The sequence below is a fragment of the Prionailurus viverrinus genome, chromosome B4, assembly GCF_022837055.1.
Source record: "Prionailurus viverrinus isolate Anna chromosome B4, UM_Priviv_1.0, whole genome shotgun sequence".
In the NCBI taxonomy this organism is placed as follows: domain Eukaryota; kingdom Metazoa; phylum Chordata; class Mammalia; order Carnivora; family Felidae; genus Prionailurus; species Prionailurus viverrinus.
This window is the reverse complement of record NC_062567.1, coordinates 129,337,078-129,354,747: the sequence shown is the minus strand read 5'-3', so window position 1 is coordinate 129,354,747 and position 17,670 is coordinate 129,337,078. Positions and strand designations below refer to the sequence as shown.

General features: G+C 57.7%; 1 protein-coding gene across 5 annotated transcripts; it reads right to left on the bottom strand.

Annotated features, from left to right (window-relative positions):
• Positions 1-1,317: 1,317 nt before the first annotated feature.
• On the bottom strand, positions 1,318-12,598 carry MAFF (MAF bZIP transcription factor F). 5 transcript variants are annotated; one of them, XM_047865204.1, is made up of 4 exons: positions 11,567-11,808; positions 6,190-6,431; positions 3,321-3,386; positions 1,318-3,048 (listed from the first exon to the last, which is right to left on the bottom strand). In XM_047865204.1, exons 3-4 carry the CDS (start codon positions 3,354-3,356, stop codon positions 2,596-2,598), a joined length of 489 nt encoding a protein of 162 aa, XP_047721160.1. In that variant the 5' UTR covers positions 3,357-3,386; positions 6,190-6,431; positions 11,567-11,808; the 3' UTR covers positions 1,318-2,595. The 5 variants fall into 5 exon arrangements, with proteins under 5 accessions (XP_047721160.1, XP_047721163.1, XP_047721159.1 ...); XM_047865207.1 differs by lacking the exon at positions 11,567-11,808 and adding an exon at positions 7,020-7,522; XM_047865203.1 differs by lacking the exons at positions 6,190-6,431; positions 11,567-11,808 and adding an exon at positions 12,439-12,598.
• Between the last annotated feature and the right edge of the window lie 5,072 nt (positions 12,599-17,670).

Below are 17,670 nucleotides of genomic sequence, written 5' to 3'. Positions count from 1 at the left end.
CGGAGCAGGGCCCGCTGGGCATCGGCCTACCAGGCCAGGTGCCTAGCCTCACGGGGCACCACCGGCCTTTGGGGAGGAGGAGCTGGCCTGCTGACAGGAGCGCTCAGGAATGCGGCGTGGGTGGGGGGACTTCCCAGCCAGCCACTAACCTCCACTTGTCCCGGCCCCTGGCTTCCTGCTGCCCTTTCGCAGGCCTGAGCTCGGCATCCCGGGGTCAGGGATCAGGATGGAGGGCCTCAACCTGAGAGGGGGAGAAAGGCCCGAGGTTGGAGCCCACCCATGTGGTTCGGCCCCTCCCCGACTTTCAAAGCGGGCAGCTTCCCCAGACGTGTCCTTCCCCGAGCCCAGCCCTGCCATCTGTGTGGACAGAAACCCTCCTCGCTGCAGCTGTCTGTGCCGCTGGAGACGTTTGCTCTGCATGTTCCAGAGCCTGCAGCCCCCTCGGGTGCCTTCATCCTAGCCGTGGGCAAACCCAGGCTGCAAGAAGCTAAGTAAGTCACCAAAGGTCACGCGGATTCAAACCCCGGTCTCCCTGACCCCTCCTTCTCAGGGTGACCCCGAAAGGCAGGTGGATTGGGTTGAAATTAATGACAGCGAGTTCGGAGCCCAAGTTGCCTTTTCGGCCTGCAGGCTGGGACTGAAGAAGCCACTTCTCTCTCGGCCCCCCTGTGCCTTCCGGAACACGGGGAAAATATTTTCTACTTGGCTGTAGAAAATCAGACCTCGGTGGGAAAGTGCTGGAAAGATTACTCTTAAATCCGGGAATTTTCCTCTGGGCGGGACTGTTTATTCACTGAAGGGATGCCAGGGAATTTAACCCTACATTTCATTGTCCTCCTGGTATTTTCTTCCCCTGGGAGGCTCCAGGCAACCAGACGGAAGAACCAAGGTTTTGGCATCCGCCTGCCCTCTGAGCTCCCAGTGCTAGTGAGCGAGCGAGGGCTGATGGCGCAGTTTCTTCACTTGCGAGTTGGAGCAGGGGGTCCCGGCTGGGGTTGAAAGCTGGACTCCAGGGGCGCCTGGGTGGCGCCGTCGGTTAAGCGTCCGACTTCAGCCAGGTCACGATCTCGCGGTCCATGAGTTCGAGCCCCGCGTCGGGCTCTGGGCTGATGGCTCAGAGCCTGGAGCCTGTTTCTGATTGTGTCTCCCTCTCTCTCTGCCCCTCCCCCGTTCATGCTCTGTCTCTCTCTGTCCCAAAAATAAAATAAAAAAACGTTGAAAAAAACAAGAAAGCTGGACTCCAGCTTAGGCCCCTCGTTCGGAACCTCTCCCACCACCCCCTCCCCCAAAAGACCATAGCCCAGAGACGTATACTTCTCCGTGGAAAAAGAGAACTCGACTTTATTCAGAAAGTCTACAAAATACAGAAGGCGGATAAGTCGCTTACTGTAAGTCAGAAAATAAATAAATTCTAGGGGCCGGGCGAATTTTTTGCGTTTTTTTTTTTTTTTAACATTTTTTGGTCGTTGCCATCCGGCTTTCCCTAAATATAAGATAAAATGTGATTTATTTGCAGATATAAAATATAAAGTCCAGCGCAGGGCCACACACCGCTTTTCCCAGGGAGTGGGTGCTAGGTTTCTGGCTGGGAGAATAACTTAGATTGGTGCAATAAATAAACAGCGGGGAGGGACAACCGTATTGTGGGGCGGGGGGGGGGAGAGGGAGGCGCAGGGAGGGTTGGGGCTGGGGCTGGGCTTCCCAGGAGAATGGCAATCAATGACAGTGGCCAGCCCCTAAGCCACGGTGGACATTCCCAGGGGGAGGGGTGGGACCCTTCCCTTCTCGGGACCCCCACCCCTGGCTGCAGGACTTGAGCATCTGTCTTCCCACCTGCCACAGTGGGCGGTCACCTCCTTGGTCCCCTTTCTCTTTGGCTGGCCAGCTCCTTCCATCTCTTCCATCTGTATCACCTTCTCTGGCCTTCTACTCCTCTTCCCCTAACTCACAGAGGCGGCTCCCGGGTCAGGGAGGCCCTTCCATCACCCTTTCCAGTCCGTGTCCACAAGCCCCCTGCCAACCCCCGGCGGGATCCCCTGGCTGGAATCTCGGGGCAGCAGTAAGAAAGCCTAGCTTTTCCAGCTCAACCACTAAGCCCAGATGGCCTTGGGCACTGGCATGTCTGCTGGAGGACGGTGTCCCCATCTGTTAACTGACCTTCCCTTCTCAGCCCCGGGAGAGGACATAGTCCTAAATCCTGGGGGGGAGGCGGGGCTGTGGCACGATCTGAGCAAACAGTTTACACAATGAGGGGTGGCCCTCTTCTCCCCGACAGCCCTTCTCTAATCTGCTCTGTATTCCATCCTCCCAGTCCAAGAAGGCAGGACTCTCTCCGCCAAAAGAGACCCCAGGCGCCAACCCCACCCTACCATTCTCACCAAAGGTGCCCCACCCCAGGGCCACCTATTGGGTCCCGGTTATAGGGGCTACAACGAGGAAGACAGCAGGCTCGGGAGGGAACATGTGTTCACCACAAGAGCTGGTGGCTGCAGAGAAATGGCACCAAGGGACAGAGACCACGCTTAGGCACTTTGGGAAGGAAGCGGGGGTCGGAGGGGCGTGGCCTGGAATGGGCGTGGCCGGGCGGGGCGGGCACTAGGAGCAGGCGGCGGGGGCGGGGCCGGGGGCGGGGGCGGAGGCGGGGCCCGGGCCGGGGGCCGACTTGACGATGGTGATGACGCTGGCTGGCGCCACGAGCGCGGCCGGGCCGCGGGTGGCGGCCACCGAGCGCGCGAAGCCCTGCAGCGCCTCGCACTTGCCGCGCAGCGCGTCGAGCTCCAGGCGCATGGCCGCGTTCTCGCGCGCCAGCTTGTCCACCTCGCGCTCCAGCTCCGACTTCTGCTTCTGCAGCTCCTCCTTCTGGCACACGCGCTTCACGCGGCAGCTGGCCGCGTAGCCGCGGTTCTTGAGCGTGCGACGTCGCTGCTTGAGCCGCGTCACCTCCTCGGCCGAGAGCCCGCGCAGGTGCCGGTTCAGCTCGCGCACCGACAGCCCCATCAGGGCCTCGTCTGACAGGTGCGGCGTGTTCTCGCTCAGCTCACGCTTGATCTGGGGACAGCACGTGGAGCGCATGGGGAAACTGAGTGACCTGCTCGCCCCCACCCCCACCCCACCCTCACCCCTCCATCCACCTCCCTGGGCACACGGCCTGTGATCAGGCCTCTTGCTTTCCAGCCCACGGCCCTTCCCGGGGCCTCACGAACACCTGAAGCCTGCTGAGCCACCCTTGAGGATGCCAGTAACTGAAGGGGCAGTTGGGATGGGCCAGCCTAAGCCAGAAGCGAGGGGGAGAACAGGGACAACAGAGGCAGCATCCTCACCTTCAGGGCTTTGCTGGATAAGGGGTCCACAGACATGTTTGCAGAAGGTGCCCTCTGGGCTGAGACCTAGGAGAGAGAGAGGAGACCGAGGTTACTTTCTCCTCTACTTAGAATAAAACTCAGACTCACTGCCTCGGCATTCAAGGCCTCTGCTGTTAAGGAAGTCCTGTCATACCACCTTTCTCTGTCCCAGGGGCCCATTCCAGCCTCAGGACCTTTGCACGTTCTGTTCTCTTTACTGTTCTCTTGCCTTTCATCTTCCCATACCAGCCATCCTTCCACATGGGGCCCAGATAGGTCTATTTGTTGTTAACTTCTCACTGAAGTATAACCTACATACACCAAAGCACCCAAAACATATGTGGGGCACCTGGCCGGCTCAGTCCGTAGAGTATGTGACTCTTGATCTCAGGGCAGTGATTTCGAGCCCCACGTTGGGTATGGAACTTACTTAAAAAATAATAATAAATAGGGGCGCCTGGGTGGCTCAGTCAGTTGAGCATCCGACTTGGGCTCAGGTCATGATCTCGCAGTTCGTGAGTTTGAGCCCCGCATCGGGCTCTGTGCTGACAGCTCGGAGCCTGGAGCCTGCTTCCAATTCTGTGTCTCCCTCTCTCTCTGCCCCTCCCCTGCTTGCGCTCTGTTTCTCTCTCAAAAAGAAATAAACATTTAAAAATAATGAATAATATAAATAAACTTAAAAAAAAACCAAAACACCCAAAAAAAACATAGTCCCCTCCTCCCTCTTCCGCAGCCCAAGCCTTCCTCACCAAAGTTTGTCTTGGAGAAGCTTCCTCTGCCCGGCAGCCGCGAGCACGAATTCAGCACCACCCTGGTCAGACAGGGCAGTCATACCTCAACTGAGGAGGGGCCCAGGGGCCTTTAGTGTATCCTCCATAGGCCTGAAACCTCCATGTTCCTTCGGCAACTATTTATTGAGCATCTACGGTATGCCAAACACTGACATGGGGGAGATATGGAGAATGCATTCCGGAGGCCAGTGCCCACGAAGGTGACGGTCTCCCCAGGCCCCCTTTTAAAACAGCAGTCCTCTCTGTCCCTGCACATCGGATCTTCTCCCCCATTCGTTGTTAGCCCGCACTTCCTCATCTGTTACCACCCACAGGGAGGCAGTTGGGGGGGGGGGGTGAGGAGCACAGAGGACAGGGCGGGAAGACGCCCTGTGACCTCAGATGCAGCACCTTATCAATTCTCATTAGCAGTACCCAGTATGACCGCAGGGACAAATGAGGGCAAGCCCTGGTTTCTCGAGCTTTCTGAGGGACACACCTCACAGCCTCAGCTCAGCCTCTGATACCTTCCCACGGGCCCCGAGAAACGCAAGTGCCTGGACCCGGGTTGATGGCGGTTCCACTCACTACCTCCGATTCCGGTAGATCGGGTAACTGTACTGCGCCTCAGTTTCCCCCACAGAGTGTGTTAGGTCACTCATGTTACTTCTGCCTCGGGACCCTCCCGTGGCCCCCATCTCTCTTGGGAGTCAAAGTCAAAGTCATCACGATGGCCCACAAACCACTGCATGATGTGGCCCCAGCACACGCCTCTGACTTCAGCTTCTGCTTGCCTCCCCTTCCCTGGCGCTGCTCCAGCCACACCCTCCTCCTTGCTGTTCCTCAACAAACCACGCCCACTCCTCCCCAGGGCCTTTGCACTGCCTGTTCTCCTGGCCTGGCTTTCTCTTCCCCCAGATGGCCACAAGGCTTGCTTCCTCACCTTCGGGGCTCTCTTCAAATCTCATGTTCTCACTCCATTTAGAATTCCCAGCCCTGGATACACACACACACACACACACACACACTCTCTCTCTCTCTCTCTCTCCATTTCCCTTTCCTACCTCACGTTTCTTCATGGTACTTTCCACTATATGTAATTGTTATGACATCTATTGCACATATAGGTTCAGTGTCTGCCTCCCCATTGGAGCGCGAGCTCCACGACAGCAGACATTCTGTCTTGCCCTCTGCCTGCGTGCCAGTGCCCAGGGCCTGGCACCCAGCAGGTGCTCACGTATTCCTGCCGAACTACCGTTGGAACGCTCACTGTGACTCGGGCCGACGTGCAGAGAAGCCCCAGGCTTCTCTGGAGCCCCCCAGCAGCTCCTGGGGCCCGTATAGCCAGGGGCTCTGGCACCCCGGAGGGAAGCAAGGAGTGGGACAGGAGGGGGAAGGTGGCACTTGAAGAGATCCCCTGAGAGGGGCAGCCACCGTGGCCGTTGGGCTGGGAGGGTCCTCAGAGCCACCCAGGCTCCTTGCGGTGTAGCTGAGTCCCAGAAAGTCCCAAGTAGGACCCTGGCCTTTCACCGACACTACCCTGAGACCCTCCCAAGCCACCCCTGCCAATCCTGCCCTGCGACACGGGCCTCTTAAATGGCCTTCCCGCCACACACACACCCGGGAAGGGCCTAGAATGCTTCTCTGCTGGCCTCCGCTCATCCTCTTCACAGCAACTGGAGGTTCTTTCCACCGGTGACTGTGACCAGGTCACCACCCAGATGAAAACCTTCCATGGCCCCTTACTATCCCTGAACAGGGTCCAGGCCCACCTGCGTGGCACCTGAGGCCCGTCTGCCATCACTGCCCGCCCCCATCTGGCAGCTCAGCCACGCGGAGTTTCTTTCACTTCCTCCCTCCCACACCGTATGGCCCCTGGGCAACCCCACGCCCCGTGACACGTCTCCCCCTGACTTTATCTGGCAGACTCCCACTCATCCTTCTGCCCTGGGCCCAGACAACTCCTCCTCCAGGAAGCCCTCCCTGATCCGTAAGAACGTCATGGGTGCCGCCTACCCTCGCACATCCCGCCCCCCCCCCCCATCTTGTGATCGTCTGTTTCCTCGTTGTCTCCCCACCTGACAGGGAGCTCTGCGGCAGAAACGGGGCCGGAGCAGTGCTGGGTGCCGAGGCCACCAGCCCCGGGCCCGGCAGGGAGCAGGCGCTGGTGAGACGTGGGTGGGTGGTCTGACACCACGACCCGGCTGGTCAGTGTCGGAAGCGAATGCCAAGCCCGAGCCTAGCTGAACGCTGTCCAGGAGAAAACCTCCCCGTGCCCGTCTCCAACTCTTCCTCCGTTCTACCTGCCGCCTTCTTCTGCCTGGCAAGAATAGAACACGGAGGCTAGGGAGACGGGAAGGGAGCAAAAGGGATTCTGCCCTCACGATGCTGGGCCCCCAGGTGGGCTATGGGAAGGAAGGAGCACTGGATGGAGTCGAGCCTGGGTTTGAGTCCCGTCTCTGTCTTCTCGGGGTTGTGTGGCCTCGGGCAAGGCACTGCACCTCTCTGGGCCCCCACTTTTCCTGCTGTGGGATCAGAACGATACCTGCCGAGCAGGGTTTTGGAGGAACCGAGTGGTATAGAATGCAGAGGTCAGTGAGCACCTGGGGGTCATTAGAATCACTGAGTCCATCCAGGAGGGGTCGGGCCGGTAGCCCGCGCTGGGACCTTGCTTTGACTCAGGGTCCCCAGGCCAGCTGGGGTCACACGGGAAAGGCCCTGGGAGAGCATCCAGCCCTGCATCCTCACTTCACCCACGAGGTGGTGGAGACCCACGGAGGGGCATCTCTTGCCTGAAGTCACACGGCAGGTAAGTGGCTGCCTCCCCCCCAAGTTGGCAGGGGCTGGGGGGGGGTGGATTCTGAACACGTGTAAAGGACCCAGAGCTGGATCTGGACCCCTTTCATACCAGCATCAGCCTGGTCCTCCTGACGGCTCTGTGAGGTTAATGCCCAGAGAGGTCAATAGGGTAGTCCGGGGTCACCCACAGAGAGACCTGATAGGAGAGGTGAAGCAGGTTAACCGAGAGCCCGTCGGGTGCTAGGTGCTGAGCCCCGGGTGCTGTGGCTGATGCAGAACCTCGGAAGCACGGCCTGACCCACAGACGAGAGGGGACTCTCTGGGCCTTGGTTTCTTCACTTGTAGAGTGGGGACAATCATAACAGTCTAAGCACGTAAGATACAAGAGACTTAGACAAGGTCAGGAGCTGCAAATGGCTGGCTTACCTCCCCATCGCCCCCACCCCCTCCACTCTCTCTGCAGGCATCACTAATCAATCACAGCACTGTTCCCCCACTGAGCGGGGGGCGCCTGGGTGGCTCAGTCCGTTGAGCGTCCGACTTGGGCTCAGGTCATGATCTCGTGGTCCGTGAGTTCGAGCCCTGCGTCGGGCTCTGTGCTCACAGCTGAGAACCTGGAGCCTGCTTCAGATTCTGTGTCTCCCTCTCTCTCTGACCCTCCCCTGCTTGCACTCTGTCTCTCTTTCTCTCTCAAAAAAAAAAAAAAAATAATAATAATAATAACAAATAAGCATTTTTAAAAATTAAAAAAAAAAAAAAGACAGCCTCAGAATCCTTCTCAACACGGGGCGACTGGGTGGCTCAGTTGGTTAAGCGACTGACTTCGGCTCAGGTCATCACCTTTCACTCTGTGAGTTCGAGCCCACGTCGGGCTCTGTGCTGACAGCTCAGAGCCTGGAGCCTGCTTCGGATTCTGTGTCTCCCCCTCTGTCTACCCCTCCCCTGCTCATGCTCTGTGTCTCTCTGTCTCCCAATAATAAATAAGTGTTTAAAAAAATTAAAAAAAAAAAAAAAAGAATCCTTCTCAACACAACACGCGCCCAAGAGGCGGAAACTGTTGGCCATCTGCTATTCTATAGAACGGCTGAAGTTCCCATCCACTCAGCTGACTGGGATTCTAAATACTTTCAGTTTCTAGGGACACTGTGAACCTGTTCTTCCCTCTTCTCCTCCTCCTTCTCCTGCTCTAGCCTCAGCCCCTTCAAGCAAATCCTGGATGTCAGCAGAGGCACCTTTGTTTGCCCAGGAATGTCCCGGCTCAGCAAAGTCAGGTAATCACAGAGGGAAAGTCACAAGAAGGGGGAACTGTCTGATAACCTCAGGCTTTCACTCTCCAAGCCCAGGCCAGGGGTCGCAGGGCTCTAAGCCAAGGGGCGTGGGTCCTCCGCCAGGCTGCCTCGGCCAGTCTGGGGGACCCTGGGCCGGAGACAGCAGCAGGTCCAACCAGCTCTGTAACTGAGGCAACCAAGCGACTGTTTGATGGCAGTGATGGGCTGGGACCCAGGGGTCCCGATTCCCAGGACCCCCAGCTCGGGGCCCTTTCTTCAGTGCCGGCCACCACATCTCCCCCCACCTCCTCAGTTTCTCCTCTTCTTCCCTCGGAGGCCAGCAGAGTTGACCTCCAGGGTCTGCAGGTTCCCCACATTCTTTGGGAGGCATGAGAATGAGTTTACGCTCGGGGGTTGATTGACAGCTGCCTCGCCCAGTCAGCAGCTGCCCACCCTGCTGCACCCGCCCCCCTCCCGGGCCCCCCAGTCCACTCCAGAGACATCCTGCAGACGGCCCACCCACTGGCATGGGCTCCTCTCCGGCTGCTGAGCCATTCTGCTTCCTCTGTGAGGACAGAGGGAAAAAATGTGTTTTCCTGGGCCTTGGCCGCCAGCGCTGGTTGGAGCCTCCTCCCTGCTGGAAGCCGAGCAAAGCTGGGAGAGCCCAGCACCCCATGGAAGCGGGGCCCTTGCATTCGAGCTCTGGTTCTGCCACCCCCTCGCGCTCACCAATGTGACTTCAAATCCGTCCCTCCCCTCTCTCTCTGGGCCTCAGTTTCCCAACATGCCGAACTTCCCCCAAGCTCAATGTACCTCCCAGCACTGATGATTTGGGAGTTTTATAGAGTGTCAGATTCTGGTCCAGAATGGAGCTCCAAAACCACCAGCAGAGTGGACGCCCTGGGGAGGAAATCAGTGAAGGCTCCCTGGAGGCAGGGGCATGAGAACACAAGCTCGGAGACCATCGGCCTTGACCATCCCTCTGCTCCACCTGCACAGCCAGGGACCACTTCCCCTTTCAGCTGAACCAGGACTGTAGCTGCCTCCTCGCTGGCTTCCAGTCTGGTCTGCCTCCAGTGCCGGCCCTGCCATCTGTCCCGCACCGAGTGCTGCCCGAGGGTCTGCTCACTTTTGAGGGGCTGCTTCAAGAACCCTATAGCCCACTCGGGCTCCCTGCTTCACTGGAAGTTTCCCAGGCCTTGTTTTCCAAGTGCTGTGGAGTTCTTTCGGGACACGGGCCTAGTGTTCATTCCTTCATTCAATCAGCAACCATCTAAGAAGCACCTACTCTGTGTCAGGCTCGGTGCTGGGTCCCAAAGGCCCAAAGATGAATCACAGTCCCTGCCCTTAAGGGCCTCGTAGATGACCATCATGCCATCTGAGAACCCAGCTCACTGGTCACCTCCTCAGGGAAGCCTCCCTTGATTGCCCTGGCTAAGTCGGAGCCCTGTTTATATGCTTTCAAATCACAGTGGCTTCTGCCCCGGACTACCCATCTCAGCCATGGTTCTGCATTGAGTTTGGTAGCTCTTCCTTCAACTTTGGCTCCCCCTCCTCGATTGGAAGCTCCAGAGGGATCTGATTTGCTCACCATCTCATCCCCAGCATCTGGCCCATGACAGGCTCCATCGCTGGGGGGTGCCTGGTTCCTGCGCTCCTGGCTGCCGCCTCCCTCACCCAAACCCTATACTCCTGGACATCCCTGGGTCCAGCCTGGGGCTGTTGGCTCTTCTTTTTCTCCCATAGGCTGCATGTGGAGGCTGCCACACCCCACCCCACCCCACCCCCTTCTACACCCATCCTGCCGCCCTGCATGTTGCCTAGTCCCTGCTGCAGATGGAGATACTGAAGTTCTGAGCTGTGGAAGCAGGGCTCACCAGGGCTCAAGGATTCAAGGTTAAAAGTTCGTCCGGTTCCTCACCCCCTCAAGCTCAATCACTGCCCCCCCACCCCCACCCCGCGGCCGATTCTGAAGCCCTGTGGTGGGAGGGGGAGGGCAGAATAGGACCAAGGATTCCCTAGACCCCATCCCGTTCCAGGAGGCTGATGCGGTCGGGGGGGGGGGTTGAGTTCCGGGCCCCACCCCTCATACGTTGTTCAGGACCAAGATCACCTGTTCCACTGCCTGTTGACCATGCCTAGCCCAGGGTGAGGACTCTGGGTCCTAGGCCTGGCCCAGGCCCTCAACTAGCTCCTCAGGTCCAGCCATCCATAGGTCTGACTAATCCCACCTGGGAACTGAAACCACCAGGAGAGCAGAAACCAGCTCCACCCCATTCTCCCGGTCTCACCCTCCCCAACCCAGCAGGTACAACCTCAGAACCAGGACCAGCCAGAGGAGCCACCAAAGAGAGGAAGCCACGGATTCCTTCCTACTTCCCAGCTTTGTGGTGGGTTTTCAGGCCCTTCCTGTTCCTCCCGAGAGGGAGGGGATGAGCAACCCGGGGGAGATGAAGGAGAGTCCCTAGGGTCTGCCTTCCGGGGGCAGCTGGAAAACCTGGGGACAAGGACAGAGGCATCAGGGTGCTGGGGCGGGGGAGGGGGGGAGGGGTGGCCCACTCATCTCACCCCCCAGCCCAGCCGGATGGGGCCTTTGATACTTTGCCCCACCCTAGGGCTGCAGGCGCCGGCTCTGGGCGGGGGACAAACACCGCAGTCACATGGCCGCGTCCCTGGGAAACTCCGGGGACAGCCAGGGCCTGGCCGAGGTCTGGACGAAAGGGGACAGCCGGAGGGAGAATTCCCGTACCCCCGTGTGACCTTGGAACTGGCCACTTCCCTCGGTCGGGTCCTTATTCCACATTTATTCGTGCGGGCGCACTCTCTCCAAGGCACACACAGGCCCCGGGGTCTTCACCCCCCCGGGAGCGCGCGCGGCGGACACACCACACACACACACACACACACACACACGCACGCACGCACGCACCGGGCAGGATACGCGGGACACTGGCCCGGGAACACAGACGCACGCCCGCCTTCGGACGTAAACAAACCGCGCACGCACTGCTCGCGGGCACCGGTCCAGGGACTGTTCTCACCGAGTCACGTACGTGCACACACCGCCCCCGGTCCCGCCTGGGCGGACGCTGACGCTCGTCGGCCTGCGCTGCCCCTTCCTGCCCCGCTCGGCCGCCTCCCCGCGCGCTCCCCCAGAAGGGGCCCGTCACCACCGCACCCCGCCAAGCTCGCCTGGGCCCCGTCTCGGAGCTCCCGGACCTCTGGCCCCCGCCCCCACCCCCACCCGCCAGCCGTCCGGGCGAAGGACACACCAAAGCGCCGACGGAGCGGGGCCCCGGCGCCCCGCCCCGGGCACGTTCCCGGGCACGGAGACCCTGCCGCCTCGGGTTTCGCGCGCCCGTCCCCGCCTCGGACCCGCGTCCCTCACCCGCGGCCGCTTCGCCTGGCGCCCGGTGCACGCGCGGCTGCCGCTGCCGTCCCGGCGTTGCTGTCTCGGCCCGCGCCCTCCTCCGGTCCGATCCCCCTCCGGTCCCGACCGCCGGTCGCTCCGAGCCGGGCTCCCGAGAGCGCAGCGCCGAGTTTTGTTGTGGGGCGGGCGGCGCGGGGGGCGGCGCGGAGTTGTAAGGCGAGCTTCCCGGAATTACTCACTCACAGGATTCCTTTCATTCATAAAAACCCAGTCATGCGGTGACGTCACCGCCTGGCGGCCCCTACGGCCCCGGAGCGGCCTCCCGGCTCTGGGCCCCGCCCCCAGGCGGCCCCGCCCCGATCGGGCCCCGCCCACACAGGGCCTGATCTCCGGGCCTCCGCGCGGCGGGCGTTCTCAGCCCCGGTCAGAGGCGGCGGGGTGCGTTCACGTGATACCTCGCGAGAGCCGCGTGGGCGGAGGTGTCATTTGTCTCGTTTCTGCAGTCGACAGCCCCGTACCTCTTCTCCTTTCGCCCTACACCCTCTGCCTTGATCTCATCCAGTCCCGTGGTTTTAAATGCCATCCATATGCCCGGGATCCCCAAAGAGCTTCTCCAAAGAGTTCGAGACTGCCCACTCTGCACCTCCACCCGGGTGCCAGAGGAGGACCGCAAAAATCCAATGCCTGACCACCAACACTACCTCAGCTCCCCCACCCCCCCAGACTCCCCGATTTCAGTGGTTCAAGCCCGATTCTAGGAGCTTTGCTCCATTCCTCTTTCTCCCTTCCTCCCCACCGGTCAGGCTGGCTCTCCCTCCAACGCCGCCCTGCATCTGCCCACTCTACTCCATCCCTCGTCCCCCCACCTGGTCCAGGCACCCTCAGCTTACCTGGACAATGGCAGCAAGCTTCCTGATGGCCTCCCCACTTTGCTCCCAACGGCTTTCTCCACGCACCAAAGTTCTTCTTAAAACAAGGATCAGATTGTTTCACACACTTCCTGGTCTCTGGCTTAATTCCCTCACCCGCTTCCGTTTGCGTTTGAAATATAAACTGGACTCCTCCTTTTGGTCTATAGGGCCCTAAGCCACCTGACCTCTACCCAATTCTGCAGCCTCACCTCCTTCCACTCTCCCCTCACCCACTATTCTTCAGTCACACTGCCCTTCTTACTGTGTTTCAAACACGCCTAGCGCGTTCCTACCACAGGTCCTTTGCACAAGCTGTTTCCTCTTCCATTCGCTGCCAGGCTCTTTCTCATCTCTCAGGTCGGCCTAGATGTCACTGTCTCAGAGAGGCCTTTCCTGACTGCCCTAGCTAAAAGAGCCCCCACTTCTGAAATAGGTTTTTATATTACCTTAATATCTCCTATAGTTGCTCACTATGTAATGTCTGTCTCCCCAACCAGAATGTAAGTTTCTTGTCTACCTTGTTCACCATTGCATGTCCTGAGCCTAGAACAGTGCTCAGCACATAGTGAGCCCTCAACAAACATATACGGAGGACATATATGAGTGGAGGCTCAGAGAGAGAAAGTGACTTTCCAAAGTCACCTAGCTAGAAAGTACCAGAACTGGAATTTGAATCCAGACCTGATTGATTCCTGGTCCAGACGTTTGGCACTATACCCAAATGAGTGGGTCCCAGTATAAACGGGAGGGATGTATTCAGTGCCTGGAGCTCCACTCAAAAGGGGCAGTTTGGGGGGCACCTGGGTGGTTCAGTTGGTTAAGCATCCGACTCTGGATATCGGCTCAGGTCATGATCTCCTGGTTCTTGGGATCAAGCCCGGCACTGGGCTCCAGAATGAGAGAGCCCTTGTTATGCCTTCCCGCCTCTGGGTCCAGGTCCATCTGGGATGGGGACAACTGTCTCTCACTTCCTGAAAGCCTTGGGTTTCCTATGCAGATTGGCCCACTAGCTTCCCAAGTGACCAAATGTTGTGGCGAATTTGTCTTGACGCTTAAAGAACCACACCCCCCAGCAGATTGCCCACTTGGGCTACATTTACACGTCTCACAGAGCCCCTCATGTTACCCCTGGGGTACAAAAGTTCTTGATTTTACAAACTGCGCCCTTGTGGCTGGTGGTCTTTCTCTCTCCCCACCTCCATTTTCTAAGAGCATCTCAGGCCATAGTAGTGAATGAACTAGTGAATGAATCCCCGGTGGCCTGCACGACACCCCTGGACACCATGCTCCCTGAAGCCTTTGCTCCCGTCCCCAGCCTGCCCTCGTCAGGGAGTCAGCACTTCAGTGCCCACACGGCAGAGACTGCTTCCCCGAAGACATGGTTCCCTTTCTGGTCAAGGTCGAGTGACAATGTCATTTTTTATTTTTTATTATTTTTTTGCTAATTTTTTTTAATGCTTACTTGTTTTTGAGAGAAAGAACATGAGCGGGGGAGGGGCAGGAAGAGAGTGGGAGACCCAGCATCCGAAGCAGGCTCCAGGCTCCGAGAGGTCAGCCCAGAGCCCGACGCGGGGCTCGAACCCACGCACCGTGAGATCGTGACCTGAGCCAAAGTCCGAGGCTTCACCCACGGAGCCACGCGGGTGCCCCCAGCAACGTCGTTTTTAAAAGCAGCAGCTCTGTGGCTTGAAAGGGGGCTCCCACAGGACAAACCTAGGACAATTTGAACATCAAAATAAATAACAGTAATGATGATCAGAACCCATTAAATAAAAGGAAAATCGATGAGTCTATACTAATGTGAATAAATGAATGAATGGATAGATGAATGAATGAATAAATAAATAAGACAAAGCTCCTCCTTCCAGTAGAAGGAATGACAGGGTGAGAAAATGACCATTAGCGCAGTCGGTTAAGCGTCCGGCTTCAGCCAGGTCATGATCTCACGGTGCGCGAGTTCGAGCCCCGCGTCAGGCTCTGGGCTGATGGCTCAGAGCCTGGAGCCTGTTTCCGGTTCTGTGTCTCCCTCTCTCTCTGCCCCTCCCCCGTTCATGCTCTGTCTCTCTCTGTCCCCAAAATAAATAAACGTTGAAAAAAAATTTATAAAAAAATAAAAAAAAGAAAATGACCATTAGGCAAGCATTCTAGTGACGGTGGATTCCAAGAAGAATCGTCCATGGATACGAAGATTTGATGAGCAGCGTGAAATTGTGTAGCCTCCAAGTATTGCCCTAAATATGATTTTTAATTAGAAAAGGAACGATCGTAATCCTACAGTGGAGAAACCTGGCCGATACCCCTTTCACTAAGTGATCAAAGTTCCTATCCGCGCAGTGAGGGGACAAATCGACACGTGCATCCCCTAAATGATGCACTGAAAAGGACGCGGCATCCAAACACTCCTGGTGAAGGTGATCGTGAGGAAAACGTGTGACCACCCTAACGCCGAGAGACTGTACGTTTGAAAGAAATGGCGAGATCACGAAAGACGAAGAGAGGGCAGCTGTTCCAGGCTGACAGGAGACACGGCAACCGGCAACCGAAGGCGGTGTGGGGTCCAGGATTTCCTGCTGGTATGAAGGACGTTGTGAAGAGAGCTGGTAAAACCCCAGTGAGCTCTGGAGACCAGCTAATAGAATCTCACTGGTGTTGATTTCCTGATCTGGGGTCTTTGTCCTGCCGTCAGGCAAGAGAGCGTCCTCGATTTTAGGAAACACGTGTGGGCATATTTGGAGGTGAAGGGGCTTGCAATTTACTCTCAGATGGTTCAGAACAAGACAGAAGGGAGTTAGAAAGATAATGTGATAAAATATTAACAGCTGGGGGATCTGGGTGAAGCACATACAGAAATTCTGTCATTCCTGCAATTTCTGTTTTCATACCATTTTTTCCCTTTCTCTTTTTCTTTTTCTTTTTCTTTTTTTTTTAAAGTAGGGGCTCTCAGGGTAGTCTGCCGGCTTCAAATCCTGGCCTTCACCCCTCCACGGGCTGAGTGACTTAACCTCTCCCTGCCTCACTCTCCTCCTTTGTAAACTGGGTTTACAAATAGTGCCGACCTCATGGGTTGAGAAACAATTTAATGTGTTCACACTTAAAAGCATGTGGCCCGGTGCCAAGTGCGGGATAAGAGACTGATAGATATTGGGTGAGAGAAAGAGGAGTCCTCCGGGGTCCCCTAGAGGAACCTGCTTCCTCCCTGGGCGAGTGACACAAAGACAGTGAGGACCCCGCCCCCGGGGCCAGAGACCCCACCTCCTGCCGGCCGGCGGGGCGGGGCCCTGTTGTCAGTTTCTAGGGAGGGAGCATTTCAGCCAGCTGAGTCAGGCAGAACACTGACTGCGAAGCTCCACCCCCCTGTCGCCTGGCCAAGACACCAAATAGCACCCAAGCACATCTCCGTGGGACCCCAGCCCACAGGGCGTGCCTTGCTCAATAGCAGGTGCGCGGTGACAGCTTGACCCAGGCCAGGCTCTCAGCTCACTCGCACCCCTGGCTGACCCCGGTGTGGGGCGTTCCTCGCTCCCAGCCTCAGTTTCCCCATCTGCAGTGACAGCCTGGGATTAGGTCAGTGATTTTGAAACAATCTCAAACCCACTAAACTTTCTTCGAAGGAAAGTTGACTCTGCCGTGTGGGTCCCACATTGTAGAACAGCCTGGAGGCTCACTGCCAAGGGGGACCGGTGCTGGCTTTGAGACTCCCGGTTGGTTGGGCGAGTGTTCTCTGGAGGCGCTTCCTGCCCTGAGATTTGATTGCCAGGCCCCTAAGAGCTCCTGTCCCTGGACACTGGGGCCTTCCCAGCCCCCCTTGGGTGGGGGGCAACCCTCCCTCAACTGAACCAGGTGCCGCATTTCGGGTGCATTCCTCTGCTGGGTGGGAGTGATGTCACAGGGATCATTTCTGGCCCTTGCTCCCAGTTCTTCACCCGTCGCGTGCCTCTTACCACCTAATTACTGCTTAGGACTCATCACTATCACTGTGTTTAGGGGATGCTTCCTATGTGCCAGGCACAGCACTAAGTGCCTCAGACCTGTTTGCACGGTGTGTATTTCCCCGGATCTTTTCTCCCACTGCTAAATCCACCAACCATCCCCCCCCCCGCCAATCACCTGTGCTTTTATCGCATTTCAGCGTCTTTATAACTTCACTTTCCTTCTCACAAAAGCCCTCCACGTGGCAGGCGGGCAGTGGGGCACAAGTGATCAGCCTCATTTTAAAGGCGAGGACACGGACCAGTTTACGGGCTCGCCAGCTGCCCAGAGGGGACCCCGTTGCTGGATGTGCTGGGCCTGATTGCCACAGGTCCTCTCCACCATTTGAGCAGCTAGGCGTTATCATCGCCAGACGAGAAATCGAGAAATCTGAACGCCAGGAGGGGAGGCAAGACCGTCAGCCCAATATCCACGCATCCAGTCGATGGCAGAGGACCCGCCCCCCCCCCCCCCCCCCCCAGCTCCCGTCCACTCTCTCAGCACCGACATTTTCCCCAAGCGGCTGACATCACCAATCCCCACCCCGCCCCCACTTTTTACCCCCCCCATCACCTCAGCCCCCAGCCCCACCTTTTCTTCCCTTTTACAGCCAGATCTCTCTCACCCCCTCTGTGCTTTCTTGCCCCCTCGCCTCCCCAGGACCTCCTGGTTACTGAATCCAGGTTCCCTTTCCGTCCCAGTCTTGTCCTTGGACAGCATTGGACCGTGTGGCTCCCTTCTCTCCGTTTTGAAACACTCTCTTGGCTCTGCCTCTCTCTAAGGCTTGGGCTTCCCTTCCTACCTTTTCAGTCTCTATCCCTGCTTCCCCATGAGCTCAGTGATTAGTGATGCTCCGAGCTGGCCTCTGCCTGCTCTTGCTGTCCCTGGGGAATCTCATTCCCTTTCAAGATCTCAGGGGCCATCGGTGCCGATGACTCCCAGATCGTTGTTCACGCCTGCGACATTCCCTAGGCTATCCCTGCCTGGTCCCGTGGAACACGATCTCTTGTCATTTTGTGATTGTTCCAGGAAAATCATATTTGCCTATAGTCCAGAGCTTTGTCACAATAAACAACGACCTGTGTATCTGGGGCAAGTGTGCATTAAATTGTGAACTCTAAGGACAGGAACAGAAGGACCTTTCGTGTCCCCACCCCACCAAGAGTGAGGCTGTGCACGTAGTAGGTGCTTTATCCGTACTGGCTGGAGAAACTGAAGTGAGGAGCCCCAGAGAAAAAAGAA